Genomic DNA, 19,891 nt, shown 5'->3' on the forward strand with positions numbered 1-19,891 from the left:
TCAGCATGTTTGACCAAATTATGTTGGATCGCACCCTCAGGTTAGATATCCGAGTTCAGGCATACGCTCATTCTTACCGGCCGTTTTGAACAAGGTTCTTGTAGAAGTATCCAATGATATCCAACAATTTGACTCGAGATGTGATAAACCGTTCTGACGATTTTAATTAAGCTACATTTATGATATATATGTCTTTTGATATATTAGATCCTTGGAAAATATGAGTGTTCCGTAATATTTCCACTAAGCAATGATTCGAATAATTCGTTAACGACCGACAAAAGACTGATGGGCGACATTTAGCGGACGAATGTTAACCTTAATTTTTAAAACAATGGATTGAGACACAGTTCTAGTATTCCGGGGAAGTGCATATCATATAATACATATCTGTAGAAAACATTACAATATATGGAACAGTTCGGGAAACACAATTTTAAGGCAATGGCAAGCTTAAGGTCTGGGTCGATTACAGTTTAAAAATTTATTTATTCCACTATACCCTAAGATGGACGCGTTTACAATAAACTAAGAAGAAATTCTTCGCCATTTCGCATCCCAAGTTTGGTGCGATGGGAAAATTTAGAAAGATGGCATAGCGATTCGTCGGCTGGTGTAATCAGAGAGTTTTTCATTTTGCCTCCTCTCTTAAAACCCAGTAGTTTCTATTCATTTAAAAGTAGGTTAAACTGATTGATATGATCAACGATAAATATTGAAAATTTAAGTCGATAATAGCATAAAAGTATGAAATGTCACAACAAAAGTTGAATGAGGTATTTCGTCAAAGAGTTAATTAAAAATATTGAAACCAACCCACACATCCTCCAGGATCATCATTCATCGCTATTGTGAGATTTGCGAAAGTAGCGTACAGTGGATGATTGTACCGTATATTTGACTTGGCCAAACAAACTACAATACTCGTAGGTCTGAAAAAATGATAATTCAAAATCCACTGACTTTAATTATTCACAAATGGAAGATCCCGTTGAAGACTTTATATATTTGATATAACTAGTATGCAGTTTCAGTTGAACTAATTATTATCAATATAAAACTAAACAAGCTGGTGTTTGTTGGCCCTATGACAATTCTTGCTATGCAATAAAATTGTGGAATGTAATTTTCATGATAATTAAAGGAGTGTTTACGCAAGTTGGCGTACCATTCTTCTTATCATTATTCCCCAAAATAGTCAAGACTGCCCGCAGGCGGTTCTGCCTAGGCGAGGCTTGGCCATTGCACTTAGGCCAGGTTGACCCTAGCGATTATCCCAAATGTGGATAACTCGGTCGTGTAATTTCTGTTAGTGGGGACTGCGTTCGCGCTAGAAAATAAAAATAGTCAAGACTGCCAATAAAAAGTACCGAAGAGAAATTTCAAAGAATTAACTCGAAATGGTCGTGGGTCGGCGATGAATATTTATCTTTGGTAATTTTGCGTAAAACGATTGTGTGCTCAAAAGTTATTTTTGTACACTATATTCATCCATGATTTATATTATCACAAACGGTAACAGCTTATACACATAATAAGTGAGGCAAATTGAATCCAACCTACTCATTTCCGACATGATCAACACAAATCTATAAATGAAGCGACGTTTGTGGGATCATTGCCATTGATGCAATACCAAGTATGGCTGACCGAAAATATGGTAATATATAGCTTGGGATATAGATGAAAAAACACATATTCTATAGGCTAAGCACTTCCGCATATTAAGCACAGAGACCAAATAGCTGCATATTTCATTGGGAACTGCATATAGCTTTGATTTTAGTCAAGGACTGAGACCAGATGAACTGGTCAGCCGTATGAAGTAGAACTCTACTTCCACCTTCTACTTCTACAGCCACTTGAGTTGTTTAAAAAGTTGTTAGAAGTTGAAACAACCATAGCGGTTTTGACATTCTGGGACCCATTTTTCAAAATTGCGATTTCTTGAGATACTGGATTCGGACCTATATAGTCTATGAGGCAATTGCGTGAAGAAACCAACAACCTTAGGCTATATTTTCAAACCCATTATTTCTTGAATGCCCATGAATGCTTCCGCATGTTCAAATTCCATCGTTTTTAAGACGGTACTCACAAGAATTTAACAGAAAATGACTGAAACCAGGAAATCTCAACATTTGTCAAAGTCAATCCCTAAATTGATACGACATTGTTTTGATCAAAATTGAAAAACCCCTACTAATTTGCATTCTGAAATAGGGCATTGTAGAACACGAATGAATAAGTATAAGAATATAAATATAATATATCCACATACTCGGCTCGTAATTTAGGCAATCATTGTAAGGTATGATTCGAACAAGTATGTTCCATAGACTGAGAACATTATCTGACACTTATAAACGCACGTCAAAGAGCATATCGTATTTCGTGAGGGTCTCCACCTTTTGTTGTTTATTACAATTCGAATTCTGCAGACTACAAAATCTGTAAACAAGTCGTAATCAGGTATAAACAAACCACCTGCGCCTCAAAGAACCTCTGTTGTCTTATATTTTCAAAACCGCAAAGTGATCAAAGGAAGAAAAATAGAGGAATGAAACCTTATAATATTTCCGCTCTAAATGAGTTTCTAAACAAGTGATTTTCAACCGGGATTCTGCGGTACCGCATGATTCCGTAAATTTCCTTCCATATCCGAGAGTCTATATTATTATACGTACATTTTTAAATCTAATCAAATACCATTAATATTTAACTTACAGTAGTTTTTTGAGCCTCCAGAACAGAGGACTGCAACTGGCGGCCGCCATGTCAATTAGTGTGGCCCTTGTCACCCCCACCCCCACCGACCGATTTCTTAACTGATGCAACCAGAAGTAGTCTTGGTAAAATTGTTCAAATTCTATTTATCTTGAAGAGGGTGTTGACAATTTTATTGACTCGATTTTCATAATGGCAATAGTAAAAGCATATATTCAAGTTGGTATACTCGAATCACAATACCGCATATAAAGACGAATTTTCCAACAACCTTAAAAAATATAGGGGTATTACATTACAGTTACATTGGGTCAAAATAAGTAAAACTAAAATATGGAATATGCTCCCCCAGAAGATTCACGATTTGTGGGATTTTTTATTAATATCTCAAATTATCAATCTAGAGTTTTATGAGCTACTCAATGCACTTTTCACCAAATTTATTATTTCTAATGATACACATTGCTATTTGCAGAAAATCCAGAGACCTACATGACCAATGAGGAACCGCCAAATCGACTGTTGCCAGAAAGAATGTTTAATCAAAGTACGATCAACCACGAAGAAGAAGAGTTTACCGGTAAGAAATCAGAAATCAAGCGCTTGGTGCTCTGATATTATTTTGAGGTATTTCAGCGTTCTCTCGTTCTCCCAGCCCTACTTCTTTCAGCACCTATGTGCTAGATTAAAAAGACGGAATCTAAGAGATAATAACCGGTATGGATATGGTCTCAATAACTACATAATATAGTCCAAATATTTTAATCTCATTTTTATTTTCATAAATTTCTTACTTTGTCTGTTTTGAAACTCTTCATCACCCTCCCTCACTATACTGTGTACACAAAGCATTGTTCCCATTTGCTGTTCAATTTCGAAGTGATCATTTGCTAGTGTTACTCGCAACTCTTATCCTGGCTCTTGCACAGTTTGCATTGTTCACAATGTGTTTATGAGCACGTATCACAGTAATACCAACTACCCGGAGTTCTGCCCGACTGGGAGTGTTAACATAATACATTTTTATGTCTCATAAATACACAACAAAACATTTGTTTAGATGAGCAGAGTAACCAAGACAATGAAATAATTAGTGTCAGGAGTGCAAGCCACAATGAGAGGGCTCGGTCAGAATCAGATGTGACGACTCGTGGTAAATATAGTTTGGATTCATTAAATTAATTTGATAATGATGAGCTATGACTATATACCTAAACTTTTCCAGATATTAATTCGCCAGAAGAAAAGAGTAGTGAGCAAAGGACACCGAGTAGTGCTCCTCCATGGGAGATGAATACGAACGAATTGAATTGGAGTAAGTGTCGTATCGTGTTCCTTCGTACATGCCGTGTCATGAATGCACGTATTATGTGTTGGTTTTAACCTATTTATAGATATTCATTCTCAAAATACTCAGTCTATTCACCTTATGTAATATTGCTCGAATGAACTCAAAATTTTGTTCAATATTGGTTTAGCTCTTCAAAAGCAATAACCATTAACGGAATCCACATACAATTTTAAAATGGGGAAATTGCGAACACGCTTACGTTTATTATTGAATACAAAATCTACCTAACGATCGTTTGTTAAATTGTTGTTGTTATTGTTAGAATTCTTAAAAAAAATCGCCATTTTTTAGCTACTGGACCTATTAGCGGTTGCAGTAAAATTGTCACAATACAATAAACTATGTGGCTAAATTTTCAGATAACCCGAGGGCAATTTATCCTACGTTCACTCCAAAGATTCCTTCAGCACCGGCAATACATAAGTCTGAATCAAACATATCCCTGCAGGTCCGGACTGTTAGTTCGCAAACAGACCAGTCCAACCCAATCGATGAGATACAAGCAAATGAAAAGCAATATGCAAATGATCAAGATGCAAATGATACTAACGAATCGGGGTAACTATCAATCGTTTTTGGACACGAAGTTGGCTCATGGATATTTTATTGTTGTTGTTTTTCGTCTGTTTGTTGTTGCTAGAAGACTATTACTTTTATTTATTTCAACAATTTCTTTGGGCTCTATGGCATTAGTTTTCTACTTATGTGAAATGAGGCCGTGATAATTAATATTGCGATTCCGAGTTCGCGGTGCGGTGGTCAGTCGAAGACGAGACGACTACCGGTTCGGTAAAAGATTTGATGACGGAACTACTTCGTTTTTCATATATTTGAGCATTGTTATCTTGTTTAATGTAATGAATTACGCTTTCCTCGTGGGCTAACTTGTACTCTGAATAGTATGTATAGGAATTCTGTATTTCACATTGGTATTCATTTTGTAATATTTAATTATGTTATTTTTGTGTTATAGATTACAGAATGTAGCAAATGTCTTGACAGAAATCAATACTAAATTCGATGTCAATAGAATACTTGGAGACGCGTACCAGCAACTTGAATATAAAGAAGAACAGATGAAATTGAATAAAAGGTTCATTAAGAAATATGCAAAGGAAGGTACAAAAAAGAACTTTTTAAATAACCCAAGGTTTTAGAGGGGCTATAAAATAAGTCATTTCAGGCATTTGGTAAATGGTCTAATATATTTGATTTAGTACTCTGCTCCTTTGCTCTGAATAATGGCGTTGTTTCAATTAGCAAATTTTCGTCTGCGTGTGTAAACAGTTTCGTTTATGTGGAAGCTCACAACAATGTTTCAAGCAGTCTTACGTAAAAAAATATACCTTCGGTGAAGTGATGAAAAATACACTTGAATAAGTAATGAATCGCAATTTATTTGCATTTGAAGTCTTAAGTCTTTAACAAAGATTGGATCAGAAGTTATTATAGGAGAATATTACTTGATCAGAAAATGTGAATTGAAGCTATCTTATGTCACTCCATCCATCAATAAAAGTGCTAGATCAAAGCCAATAAGAAGACATTCTAAAGTCACCGCATTTGCTAATTTTCATTAAAAACTTTACGTTATTTTAACAGAACGATTTCTGAGAGAAGACTTGAAGAAGCAATACGCAAAGTTAGGCCCGATATTCAAAAATATTTGGGAACCAAGAAAAAGGGAAATAATGTTGGAAGCGTTTAAAATTTCCCAAGAATCACACTCGAACACTGCATTAAAGCTGCTGGCTCAGACATGCAGTATTGTCACAACCATCAGCCTGGCATATGAAGAAGATACTTTGCAAATGGAGCAGTTCATCAGCAGAGTCCAGGACGTCTTCAACATTGGGGGGATATTCAGAGAAGAAAAGAAGCCAATTCATGCGTTTGCTTCATATTATATTGCTTCAAAATTATACAGATTTCAAAATCAAGAAGAATTTTCTTTTTCCGGTATTCAAAATTGCATTGAGCAGGAACACCTCGTTGTGAAACAAGGGGGTAAAAAAGAAAAATATTTTCATCATTACTCAATTCCAATGTTGTGTGAAATGCTCGAGCTTTTATTGAAAATAGACAGCCGGGATAAAACTGTAAAGGTGCGAAGTCATGCCCAGTGTGCATTGTACATCGGTGAATGTTATTTCGAACTTGATGACTTCCAAAAGAGTTTGCTCATGAACGAACAAGCTGTCGAAATGTTTCGAGCAGAGATCAGCGAACCAGAAAAGTACAATATCTTTGGAAAATGCTTATCAAAAATGGGGAAAGTGTACAACAGAACTGGGAAGCCGCAAGAGGCTTTAGAATATTACGACTTGGCATTTCAATCTTTGCAAAAAGCAAATGATTGGAAATCAGATTCTGAAAAAGTTGTCTCAATCCGCTGCGTAGACTCAGAAAGGGAGAAATTGAGACGAATACATAATTAGCACGAAGTGTACAGTTATATGTCGCCTGAATACTGATATAACTTGTTTTGTGAAATCGCTTGTTGTTTGTTAAAGCTTGGCAGAACATAGAATGAACCCAAAATAATGTGTGAGAGAGTCCCTACGAACCCCAAGCATAATTATTCTCGGCTCCGTATATTAAGACCAGGACCGGGGAGTAGGGGTCGGAGCCTAGAGCCATGGCATTTTGGTGGAGCCGGAGCCAAGCTTAACATGTTAGAATGTTAGATGGAGCTGAATCTGGAGCTACGAGAAATTATAGTGGCTCCAGCTCCGAACCATCTTATTATTTTTTAACATTTATAATTTTCTAATTCAAATAACAAAATCTATCTTTTTCAGTTCCCAATTTTTGATAAATTTCAATTTACAATATTAAATTAAAATCTCAAGTTGTATATATATATTTGAAAACTTCAATTTTGAAACTTTGAACGGCCTTATATCATACTTCGAATCTCGCTTCCCCAAAACTGCACTTGGTATGGAACCGGAGCTGAAGCCCAGCTCCGGAGTAAAAAAAAATGAAGCTCCGGAGCCGGATCCACAGTTCGATATATTATGGCTCCGGAGCTGAAGCCAAAGTCACTGTTATTTCGAGCCAGCTCCCCATCGCTGCTTAAGACTGGGGTATGTCTCAAGCTGGTACTATGGACGAGAGTGAAGTCTACCGATGTATCTCGAAGAAAATGTATTTTTAACATGTATACAAATTCAATAGATATATATTCGTAATATTTTATCTGGAGGCGTTAATAGTTCAATTTAGAATATTTTCTCTTGCAATTTCCCTAATTCTATAAAAAAATGATAGTGGTCCGTCTTTTAAAAGAGCAGAAACACAACTCTAGTTACATTTTGATCTTGATTGAAGTTTTGTGCAAAATGCAAGCCATTATTGTTGAGGATTTATCGTATTTCCCACTAGGAGAAATTACGCGAACTAGTTATCTAGAAATTGCATAATCACTAGTCCAAATTTTACTTTTTCACATCGCCTATTCCACTAGGTCGTGGATGACTGTACCGTCATACAAGCTAGGCTAGAACATAGTGCAAATCTATGCAATACATTTAAGGTAATATGGGGGCTATGATCAGTATATATCAGGAAACCGCATAACAGATTACATCACTAAAGAACTAAAAACACGACCGATCTACATCCCGACGGCCGGAGAAAAGGGAGCGAATAATATAGTTTTCCGTGATCTGACAAAAGAGCATTAAATAAGGGTCGACATAACTGTTTATAAACATAAAAATATATATACACACAATATAAACGCGGACGCTATATGGTCCGCGACGCAATGTCAGCCACTTATTCAATCGTAACATACCGTATCTTATACGGACAATACGGCGTAGGCGTAAATACCGTAGCGTAATTTAAAATATTTGAAATGTTAATGAAATTGTTTGTTCTTTGGCTATTTGAGCGGGACCAAAGCAAAATTAAAAAGAATAAATATAAGCTTGCAAATACATACGGAGGCGATTTTTCAAGAACGGAACAATATCGACACACACAGCTATAAAGCACTACCTGATCCATACATCAGACGCACCGGCTTATAAGGCGCATGATTTTCGAGAAAAAGGATTTGAGAATTTGAAGTTCGTATACTCGAATACGATACTCGAAAAAGCTTTAAACATAAAAATATCACATGCAAAAATATCACTATTTACTATTACCCAACCAGCACATATTTCGCTTCCCAGCTTTTTAAGCTTAGTGACTCATGTGCGCATTGCATGTTCAGAGCAAGTTAGGCGACCTTGAATCTTTACGCTACCCAACCCGGGGTCGCGACTAGTAATTTGGGCACCACTGGGACAGAGTGTAGTTCGAATCTATGCAATGTGTGAAGGACTACTCTAAATATAAGAGAGCGCTGTTCAGATATGTGGACACGAAAGTCGGCATAGCGAATAAACTGTTAAAGTACCATTTTCACAATTTCGCCATGACCTGTTCTCTTAAAACTCATTTTCAGCTGTTTTCTTGCAAGCTGAATGTTTTCATTTCTGTGCCACGCTACCCAAAATAAGGTTGACATTAAAAACACTATGTTGGTAGTCTATATATATATACATTTATAATTATCTTTCATGATACGTATTGAACACAAATTGATTTAGTCTATTTTAAACAATTTTTTAGGATTACTACTTTAGGGCTATTATTAAAAACAGCATATTATCATAACAGTCTTGTAATATAAGTTTAAATCACATTCTTGAGATTCTTGTCATCTTCTGTGAATGATTTTCAGTGTGTTCCGCCTCTAGTCTAGTTCTCTGGGAATCCAGGAAAGAATTCGAACTTCTTTTCGAAAGTATGAGAAGAATCACACGCCATGGCAAAGTTAGTTAAGTTCGGGTTTTCGGATGTTCTTCTGTTAACCTTGTCATGAACATGATTCATAATTGCAATCATATCTTTCTCAGAGGAGAAGTTTTCAATAGCTTTACATAATTCTTGAATGTACCAACTTCCGTTCAAGGTGTTCAGAACCGAAACACTTCCTTCACCAGTCGCAAAAGAAATCAGCATGTTTGTTACTTGACTGGCGTAATCTTCCGCCGTTAAGTCAATTTCGTCTTTACCTTTTGTTTCTGCTCCCATTTGATCCTCTCCCATGTCGTCATTTGGACCAATAATTCGACCGCTTGGTAAGACTCTACGGAGGCCAATCAGCAGTTTGTTTTTAATCGACTTGGAGCTTGTAGTATATTCCCTGTGTTGCTGGAAAAAGGGCGTGGAATCAGTTTTATCCGTACCAAGCTGAGCGCTAGTAATCTCTTGATATGCACTAGGGCCTACATCGCTTCCACGGCACATTTGAAAAAACATCATAACGGGAACTTCCTTCCACTCATCCTTGGATTTGAAAAGTTCAACTAGCTCGCTGACTTTACAGCGAGTCCCGTCATTGCCACATACAATATCGTCTCCGTCAACTGTTCCAGTGCCATGAGACATTATTACAATTGCCACAAATGAAGGTATTTTACTCGACTCTTCAATAAACAATTGCAGGTGAGCTTTGATTCCTTTTGATGATAAATTGCGAATTATGTTAATATCGACTTGAGATCCATGCGACCTGCCCCCCAGCTGTTTGAACGCTTGCTCAAGATTTTTAACATCCTGTTCCGAACCCTCTGTTCTATTACGATCTTTATCATGGCTAAAGTCATTATTTATCACAAGCACTTTTCCTTTCGGTTTCTTTGACATGTCAAAGTATTCTCTCTCGTGTTCTTCATACCTAGCCTTTAATGCACGGTCATTTGGGATAGTATCTTGTGGCTTGTCTTCGCCTCTTATTTCTACCAGAAGATCGTCTCTTCTTCCATTAACTGTTGCATTTACTTCGTTGTTCATCAAGTTAAAAGTGATGTCCAATTTAACAGTATGAAGAACATGTTGTACATCTTTATGGTCACTCATTTATATATTACTCCGTTGTCTAAAAATAAAATGCTTCAATCTGAAAAATAAAATTTAGATTATAAAGTAATTATTTATTTTACCAGCGCATCATAATTATTTATTGATCAAACGAAATTGACGATAACAAAACATTTATAAATTCCTGTAAGCTGAGTTTGCAATTACCGATCTGTAGTGTTTAAAGATAAACTATAGCACAGATATACTGTGACAAATCATATTTGCTTATTTGCCATCAGCACAAAAAAAGACATAGGCCAAATATTTACAACTGCTTTTTTTTCTGTTTTGTCTTGTAAAATTTTAGGCTTCTTATTTGCGTCCCACATGATAATTTTATCAGGGGTTCAAAAAAAGTATTCGTAAAGTTGTGCATCTGTATTCTAAACGCCCCGAAAGCTATAACGGAAATCAGAATAAAGACATCTTCTCTCAAAGAAGCTGGCGACTAAAAAATCCATAAAATATTCTACACCTTTACCGTTGGCGTTGATGTCATCAATTCCACTGGAAACTCTTACAAATGTCGACATTGGCCACAGTCGCGCAATAAACAAATATATGATGTTCGTGAAACTTGTCACTGCTTATAAACAGCACAACTCAAAATAATAAAAAACGTCCAGCCTATGCTAGTTCATAACCTATCACATTTTAATATAATTACAGTGACTGCACGCAGCTGATTTATTACTATAAATGATTTAAGTAAACTATAATTAATAAATTTTTTTGTCAAAGATACTGTAGCCTATATTTCCATATCTTAAGATTTCGTTAGATATCTGGGGATGCTCATATTTGGCCCTATTTGGAGCAAAAGACGCGCGCCGTATTAAAAAATTCGCCTGTTCATTTAAAATTTTTAGTCTGTTCATGCTTCTGATAGACGCGTGTAAGTAGAATTCTACCTCATACGGCTGATCTCTGTATTTGGCTATTTGATCTCTGTGACTAATAAAAGGAAGTACTTTTAAAATATTCTGCCTGTACATATTCATCTATATCCCAAGCTATATATTACCACATTTTTAGTCAGCCATACCTGGTATTTCATGAATGGCAATGACGCCACTAACGTCGCTCATTTTAGGGATTTGTGTTGATCATGGCGGAAATGAGTCGGTTGGTTTAAATTTGCCTCACTCAATATGTGTATAAGGTGTTACCGTTTGTGATTATATGATGCATGGATTAATATAATGAAGGAAAATTAATTTTGAACACACAATAGTTTTACGCAAAATTAAGATTACAACATGATGATTTTAACAGGGGTTCAATAAAAATATCCGTGAAGTTGTGCAATTCCATTCTTAACGCCCAGAAAGCTATCACGGAAATCAGAAAAAGACTACTTCTCTCAAAGAAGCTAGCGACTAGAAAATCTATAAAATATTCTACATCTTTACCGTTGTTGTCGTTATTTCCGAAAACTACTGACTTTTGTAAAAATGTCGACATTGGTCACAGTCGCGCAATAAAAAAGTATATGATGTTCGGGAAAAATTGACATTACTTATAAACGGCACAACTCAAAATGATAAACAATTCATATAATATATAATAATTCATATAATTACAGTGCCCGCAGCTGATTTAATACTATAAATGACGACCTCCAGAAGTATGCGCACCAAGATGGCGCTCAACCTGAACACAGTATGTGTGTACCTGTTAGGATTCAGGTTGTGCGACATCTTGGTGCGCATAAATCTGGAGCACCATAAATGATTTACGTAAACTATAATAAATAAATTTTTTGTCAAAATATTGTAGCCTATATCTCTATATCTTGAGATTTCGTTAGATATCAGGGGATGCTTATATCTGGCTATGTTTGGAGCGAATGGCGCGAGTCGTATTAAAACTTCCCCTCCTCCCTCGAAAATTTTGGTCTGGTCACGTTTTTGATAGACGCTTGTAGGTAGAGATCTACTTCATACGCCCGACAAGGGAATCTGGTTTTAGTCCTTGACTAAAATCAAAGCTATATGCTGTTCCCAATGATTTGATCTCTGTGATTAATATAAGGATGTGATTTTAAAATACTCCACCAATACATTTTCATCTATATCCCAAGCTTTATATCATCATAATTTTAGTCAGCCATACTTTGTATTACCTCAATGGCAATGATGCCACAAACGTTGCTTCATTTAAAGATTTGTGTTGATCGAGACGGAAATGAGTAGGTTGGTTTCAATTTGCCTCACTCATTATGTGTATAAGGTGTTAACGTTTGTGATTGTATAATGAATGCATGGATTAATATAATGCAAGAAAATAAATTTTAAACGCGCAATCGTTTTACGCGAAATTAACAAAGATAAATTTTCATCGCCGACGTACCACCATTTCGACACTTAAATTAGTTCTGATACTAAAATCAAAATTTCCTAAATAACGAAGATCCTTCTAGAACAAAAATTGTGACAAAAAATCCAAGAATATCACTCTTTCTCACGCAAACAGTTTTTGGTCACCTATTTCTGCTAAAGTAATCGAAGGTTTGGATAAACATGAGTAAACTTCAGTCTTCGAAAATTTGTCTTCAGTACTTTTTATTTGCAGACTTGACTATTTTGAGAGAATAATGATAAGAAGAATGGTACGCCAACTTGCGTAAACACTCCCTTTAATATCATGACAACTATATTCCCCAATTTTATTGGATAGCAAGACTTGTCATAGGGCCAACAAACTTCAGCTTGTTTAGTTTTATATTGATAATTAGTTCAATTGAAACTACATACTAGTTATATCAAAGTTATAAAGTCTCTAAAGGAATCTGCCAGATATGAATATTTAAAGTGTATTTTTAATCACCATTTTTTCAGACTCATGAATATTGTAGTTTGTTTGGCCAAGTTAACTATACGATAAAGTCACCCACTGTACGTTACTTCCGCAAATCTCATAAAGGCGAAACCTCATGATCGTGGGTGATGTGTTGGTTGGTTTTTAATATTTTGAATTAAGTTATTGACTAAATATCTCATTTGAACTTTTGTGACTCTTTATACTTTTATCGTCCTGAAATTGTCCGTTCTTAACGGATATTCATATCAATTTTCGGTTGATCCCAATTTTTTATCGAACCAATTTTTAAATGAATAGAAACCATTGGTTTTGAAGGGCAAAATCGAAATCTCTCTGATTACATTAGGATTCTTAATGTAAGGGAGACTCTTCAGTTGATCCCAATTTTTTATCGAACCAATTTTTTAATGAAATCTCTCTGATTACATCAGCCTACTACTGTTAATTGCAGCCTCGAATTGCAATGCCATCGTCTTTCTAAATGTCGCCTCCATATTTGTCTATTGTGGAATCAATAAATTATTAAACTGTAATCGGCTCAGACATTAATCTTGCCATTGTCGTGAAATTGTGTTTCACGAACTGTTCCCTATATTGTATATAATGGTTTCTACAGATATGTATTACAAAGCATTCCCCAAGAATACATAGAGCTGTGTCTCAATCCATGTTCTTAAAAATTAAGGTTTACGTTCGTCCGCTAAATGTCGCCCATCAGTCTTTTGTTGGTCGTTAACAAACTATTCTAATCATTTCTTAGGGGAAATATTAAAAGACATCTATATTTTCCAAGGATCTAATATATCAAAAGACATATCATAAATGTAGCGTAAAACATCAGAACTGTCCATCACAAAAATTGTTGGATATCATTGGATACTTTTACAAGAATCTTGTTTAAAACGGCCGGTATGAATAAGCGTTTGCCTGAACTCGAATATCTAACCTGTGAGTGCGATCCAACATAAAATGGCCAAACGTGCTGACCACTGGATCGGGGTGGCTAACTATGCAAAAACGAGGGCTTGTATTTGTTAGCATACCCTCAAATCATTCCTTGATTTATGGACATTTTCTGAATTACAAAAATGCATCATTATGCATCATCGAAAATGCATTAAGAAATCGATTGCGGAACAGGTACTGTTAAAGATTAACCTTACAAACTGTCATGTTTGGTATAAAATATCTTCGAGTCGAAACTTTCACATTTTGGTTCCGAAAAAGTCTCTGTACAAGCAGAATCAACAGCTATTACTGCAAAGAAAAACAACAAACCAGCAAAAAACACAATTGTCAAATATGAGCCTAATATGTGTTTTGTTCTATTTTTACAAACTTCTATCATCAAAATTATATTCGTTGGTGACAGAGTGTATGAATAACTGCTTCATTAGAAATATCTAACGTTCTACAAATTTTACGCAAATCTATAATTGTCAATTAGCTGAATCACAAATGTATTTCTATTCAAGAAAAACTACATTTCGAATCAGATTCAGTGCAATGTGAGTTTAAACTTCTGCAATGAACAAATTAATTTCATCAAACATAATGCATATGCAGAGAGTTATATAATAAGGTTACTTTGCAAATTGCTGAAATGACCCAACAACATTTTTTACGGTAGACCAGGAAACAAGTACAATTTCTTATCACCAAAAGAATGTGTAGTGCGACTGCAAACACGGCAACCATCTAGTTGTCGACTTGAACTGCGTGCTACACGGCCATTTACTTTGATATGCACACGTTTCATCAATGCAATGATATCTTCATCATGTGCATGCTCACGAAATACGTCACAGATAGCTTGAATAAACCAGCTACCCTCGCCTTCATTTCTAAAAGACTTATATCCCTCCATTGTCGAAAATGATATCAGCATGTTTGGTTCATTTCCAATATGCTCGGAACCTGTTTCATCGGGAACATTGACTGTTTCCGAAGGTCCCACGGGATTGGCATCCGCCACATCCTCGTCATCTTGATTTTGTAGACCGATAAATATTCCGTCGGGTAAAATGGTCGACAGTACATTACGAAGCCATTGATCGTCATCATTACTGTCGGTGGTATCGTTTCGCACAGATGAACGTACCCCGTGTTGCTGCACACGCTTATAATGATCCCCACGTCGATCAGCCAAGGAACCGCGACACATCTGAAAAAACATCATCACTGGCGTGTGCTCAAGGTGGGGATTGCGGTCCGACTTGAAGCTCCCCACCAGCTCGTTGACATTAACAGTTGAATCGTCATTCCCAACCAACACATCAAGTCTTCCATCTTCATCGGTTCTTCCATGAGACATAATGAAAACTGCGCAAAACCCTTGCTCTGTTCGCAATCTTGCAAAAGACTCAACAGTTGAGACTATCTCATTAGCTTTCAAGTCTTCTGCGGTTTCTATGCGACAGCGAAAGTGTGGAGATGGGTATAATCTTTTCCACGCTGTTCAGATGGGAATGCGCGAATATATATAAGAATTGCTAATATTGGTTTGCAATGCGATGAAATCCCATCTTGTCATTTCTGCCTCTCGAATTGCTGCGTATACTTATAGGGGAAGTTCTGTGGCGTGGTTATCAAATGAAAAAAAAAACATGGGAGTATTTTTTCTCCTTCTCTACTACTATCAAACCTTTTGTGAAAACTTTTTTCCAAGCAACCTTTTTTTAAAACATCCCCAGCAACCACAATTAATTCTGTTATTAAACTTCCGAAGCAAACACATAAAATCATCAACAGATGCATATCACCAAGTAGATGTTTCTGAATTGATCTTTATTTCACCATTTTTCATGTAATGCTTTTTGGTGAACCTGTTATCTATCGTAAATACAGCATATTTGACAATGTTGTAGTGTGACTATTTTGGCCTCACATTTTTGATATTTGTAGTTAGAGCTTTTGGGGCTCTGTCAAACAAAGTTACATACAAAATATTGGTTGTAAATTGCAAAACATGATCATGTTGTTGGAATAACTTGGCATTTTACCACCCGTATATCATTCATTGTTGAGAATATTAATAAAATCATAAAATTTAAAAATCCGTTTTTGTGAAATTTTTGTTGTAGCTGAATTCCAGGGACAGCATGACAACAGGCAAGAGAAGCACGGTCGCCTCTTTTAGTTTGTGACAGGTTTTCTTAAAAGGGGACCCCGTCCTCCTTGGAGGGCACTGATCGGTTATCTGGGAGCACGAACAAACAGACGGAAATGCGGATATATAATAACAATGTATTTTTATAGAGGTGAAGAAGCAAAAGTGTTGATAGTCTTTGGTAGTTTGAAAAGCATTGGCATGAAACATAAGAATGAACTACATTATTTCCCAGGGATATACTATAAAATGTAGCAATTTTCTTATTCTTGTTCTCGTGATATCATTATCTTTCAATGCGTCGTCGTGATCATCCCGCTGCATAACAATTCTCGCTAACAAATAATTGACTGTTCTCTACCGGGTGTATATGCACTTGAACCACTGGCGACTGCATTAGCAGGCTTGTATTGTTAATTGCAACAAAAACGGGTATTTTGAAATAGTACTCTTTATTTTACGCGTATGTTTCGACAGTATTCCCATATACTGTATATGGGTCGCGACCCAAAGCTGGGCTCAAAAAACACCTAAAAGCGCAATGGGCAATGACCCCAAGATGAATAATCACAAATAAAAAAAACTTTATGTCTGAAATCAAAATTGGGCCAAAAAGGTCCCCTTATCTGCCGGACTATATTATCTTGACACAAACTTTTGTTTGACAAATAAAGTACGCGTGGTTGCAGCATCGAATCACAACCTTTCACACGCATTCACTGACTTTGACACAAAGAAAACCTATATAATAAAGAAAGAAAAAATCAACACTGATGCGAAAGAACCTCACAGAAACATTATCATACTCGCAAGTTACAACAACATACATTTCTTTAATCCTAATGTCTGACTTTGATTCTGCATATTCGTTATTTAGATGAATCTCTCCAATTTTCGTTTCATAAGATCTGTCTCGATACGGGAGTGGTAATACTTGAAGGTCTCGGTCCAATAGATTTCAAATTGTCAGCACATAAAGATGGAAGTGGTCGTCAAAAATCTGCCACTTTTTTTGATATACGTATAAGCGAACACGAGTCTTTTTGAGCCGAAATGTCTGTAAGCCGTTTTTATTAAATGTACAAAATGCTTGCATAGCCTTGTTATGGAACTGCGCTAAGTATTTAATTTATACCCTTTGTTTTACTTTTAGGATAATGAGGTCTGTGGATTTACATGTTAAATTTGGGCACTGTCATATTAGTCCCGCTTTATGCATTTACATTGTACATATCTAGAGTGACGTAACAAGTAACCTATTTTTCCCGCGCTTCACGGATATCTATAATTTTGCTTGCGTAACGGTAACTTTACGGATTATAGAGGAAGCTGCACGTATATACATTTAATGGACGCACTGGACCTATGGGACGTTTTGTTATTATGTTGTTGTATTTTCTTTCTTGTTGTTTTGAAATATCGCTTTTTATTTTGATCCATAGACCATATTTTTGAAAATTTTTAGTGGTTCTTCTCGCTAGAAGACTATTATTTTTATTTATTTTTAAAAATGTCTGCGGGTTCCAAGAGATTTCTTTTTTGTGTGCGATGACGTCATCAAATTTAAAAAGGCGCACCTTGGGACGTTTCCGCGTTCGTTGCTATCAGGTGGTCAGGGGAAGTCCGGACTACGGTACCGGTAGCGGTAGTCTACTGTGATGTAAAAGATTAGATATGTGTACTTCTCCGTTTTGGCCTACCCCATTCAATTCTCTTTCTGATGACGACTTTAGATGAAAAGCAATCACGAATAAATATTATTCTCAGAGCATCTCATTCATCTAAGTATAAACCCAACAAATATCCCACATTGAAAACGTGGCTGTATACGCTATTCAGGCATCAAGCACAAATAGTTCTTCTCTATATTTTACAATCGAATCCATAAACAAGTTTTGCCCAACTTTCCTACGCAGGTAGTTGTCGGGGTTATTGGCGTATGAACCATAAGCGTTCGTCAATAGCTGAAAGAGTGTCATCGCATTTTCTGTTTTGCAACTATGGCATATGGATATCTTCAAAATCACAAAACCGAAATCGTGCTCGAAAAAGATACTATTTAAGTTTTATACCCATACAAGCTGCCATGTTCTGTATTCAGGTATCTTTAAATCGCATATCCCAAAACCTTAGTTTCGTTGTTGTATCTACAGAACCAATTACTGTTTTTGCCGTGAAAATCAACAGACCAGACAAATAAGCAAAATTGTCGATTACAAGTTTAATACATGTTTTGTACACTTTCTACAAACTTCTATCAAATTTATATCCCTTAATTGTATATTGTATTTATAACTGTTTAATATGTGCTACGTTGGAAATATCTATTCTAACGTTCTACGAATTCTAGGCAAATCTATAATTGCCAAATAGTAAAATTACAAATGCATTTTTTATAAAGCAAATGTACTTTGAGTTTGATTCAAAAAAATATGCTTTCAAAAATATGTGAAATCTGAATAGAACCTTATGCATTTTCCGGGTTCTATACAATAAGATGACTCAGAATATCGTGGGTTCCACTCAATGTTTTTACGGTAGACCAGAAAACAAGCACAATTTCTTTCCACAGAAAGAGTGTGTGGTGCGACCGCAAATTCGGCAACCATCTAGTTCAGAGCGTGAGCTGACTACTACCCGCTCAGATACTTTGATATGCACACGATTCAGGCAATGAGGCAATTTGGAGATGAACCAAACATGCTGATATCATTTTCGACAATAGAAAGATACAAGTCTTTTAGAGATGAAAATGAGGGAAGCTGGTTTATTCAAGCTGTCTGTGACGTATTTCTTGAGCATGCACGAAACGAAGATATCATTGCATTGATGAATCGTGTGCATATCAAAGTAAATAAAGAGCACGCAGTTCAAACCGAAAACTATGTGGTTGCCGTGTTTGCAGTCGCACTGCACATTCTTTCGATAAAAAGAAATTGTACTTGTACTTACAAAACTTGAATTGTACTTACAAAACTGTATAAACTCGTCATATTTCAAAGTCTACAAACTGCTATTGTTTTCGTCATATTACAGGGTGGTTCAAGGCTGTTGGCTCCGCGGGCCACAAAATTATTTTTGCATTGTTCGCGGGCCACAATAGTGCAAAGAATAAGTAAACAGTGCAATGAAAAACAAACACTTTTATTGTGCAAACACATAGTTGCCAGACATATAGCCATTCTAGGCTAATAAAATCCGCATTCGATTATTAGTTTTTTATGATGCCTATATTATTAGCATATATATGTTCCCGACCAAAACGATAAAAAGCCAGATAATAATTTAGACTGCAAAGCACATCATTCAACTTCGCTAGTTGCCTCAGCTAGCCATAACACTAGTCAATTTAGTGACATTAGTGATGCAACAATATGTTAAAAGATTTTCCTGATTGATTACATTACGAAACAACACGAAATGTTATTTATTGATTACTCTCCAAATGTGACGCTGGCCACAGATAATGAAGCGGCGGGCCACATATGGCCCGCGGGCCTGGGTTTGGACCACCCTGTAATAACACAAATGATGGTTTCCCGCATTGGTATGCTTTCACCTTTTTCATTCCACTACTTTTTGTTTACTTTTGTCCAAGCTATCCATTAGTATGCATTCATATTCAATGAAAAGAATACTAATATACCTGTCGTTGCATATTAAAATAGAGGTTACAACTTTTCGTAAATTGTGAAACAAAATGTTCATCAAGTGAGAAAAAATTTCACTTATTCATTCGCAACTGAATATACATTCACTCATTATTACCTTTAATGTTTATTTAGTAAATTGTGCAACTTTACTGCTCTAACGTTATGCTTGCTTGCCTATACCAGTCCATGAATAAAATCGAATGCAGTTCTCAGTGAAATCTGCAGGTTTTTAATCTCTGTGCTTAAATGCACAGCCCTTTAGAATATTCCGCCGGCTTTTTTTTCCTCTATATCCCAAGCTCT

At 36.0% G+C, this 19,891-nt stretch overlaps 3 protein-coding genes and 1 pseudogene across 3 annotated transcripts; 2 read left to right on the forward strand and 2 right to left on the reverse strand.

The window, feature by feature from the left end:
• The first annotated feature begins 1,201 nt into the window (after positions 1-1,201).
• Positions 1,202-1,335, forward strand: LOC144429707 (U1 spliceosomal RNA; annotated as a pseudogene).
• A 1,487-nt stretch (positions 1,336-2,822) lies between these two features.
• Positions 2,823-7,334, forward strand: LOC144425817 (uncharacterized). Its single transcript, XM_078115513.1, has 6 exons — positions 2,823-2,852; positions 3,203-3,307; positions 3,788-3,880; positions 4,438-4,636; positions 5,052-5,197; positions 5,681-7,334. Exons 2-6 carry the CDS (start codon positions 3,220-3,222, stop codon positions 6,514-6,516), a joined length of 1,362 nt encoding a protein of 453 aa, XP_077971639.1. The 5' UTR covers positions 2,823-2,852; positions 3,203-3,219; the 3' UTR covers positions 6,517-7,334.
• Positions 7,335-8,600: 1,266 nt separating this feature from the next.
• LOC144425599 (caspase-7-like) lies at positions 8,601-10,039 on the reverse strand. Its single transcript, XM_078114920.1, has one exon. The coding sequence runs from the start codon at positions 9,998-10,000 to the stop codon at positions 8,837-8,839; it is 1,164 nt and encodes a 387-aa protein (XP_077971046.1). The 5' UTR covers positions 10,001-10,039; the 3' UTR covers positions 8,601-8,836.
• Positions 10,040-14,127: 4,088 nt separating this feature from the next.
• Positions 14,128-15,243, reverse strand: LOC144426632 (cell death protein 3-like). Its single transcript, XM_078115760.1, has one exon. It carries the CDS (start codon positions 15,138-15,140, stop codon positions 14,448-14,450), a length of 693 nt encoding a protein of 230 aa, XP_077971886.1. The 5' UTR covers positions 15,141-15,243; the 3' UTR covers positions 14,128-14,447.
• Positions 15,244-19,891: the final 4,648 nt, after the last annotated feature.

This window comes from Styela clava, chromosome 1 (assembly GCF_964204865.1).
Source record: "Styela clava chromosome 1, kaStyClav1.hap1.2, whole genome shotgun sequence".
In the NCBI taxonomy this organism is placed as follows: domain Eukaryota; kingdom Metazoa; phylum Chordata; class Ascidiacea; order Stolidobranchia; family Styelidae; genus Styela; species Styela clava.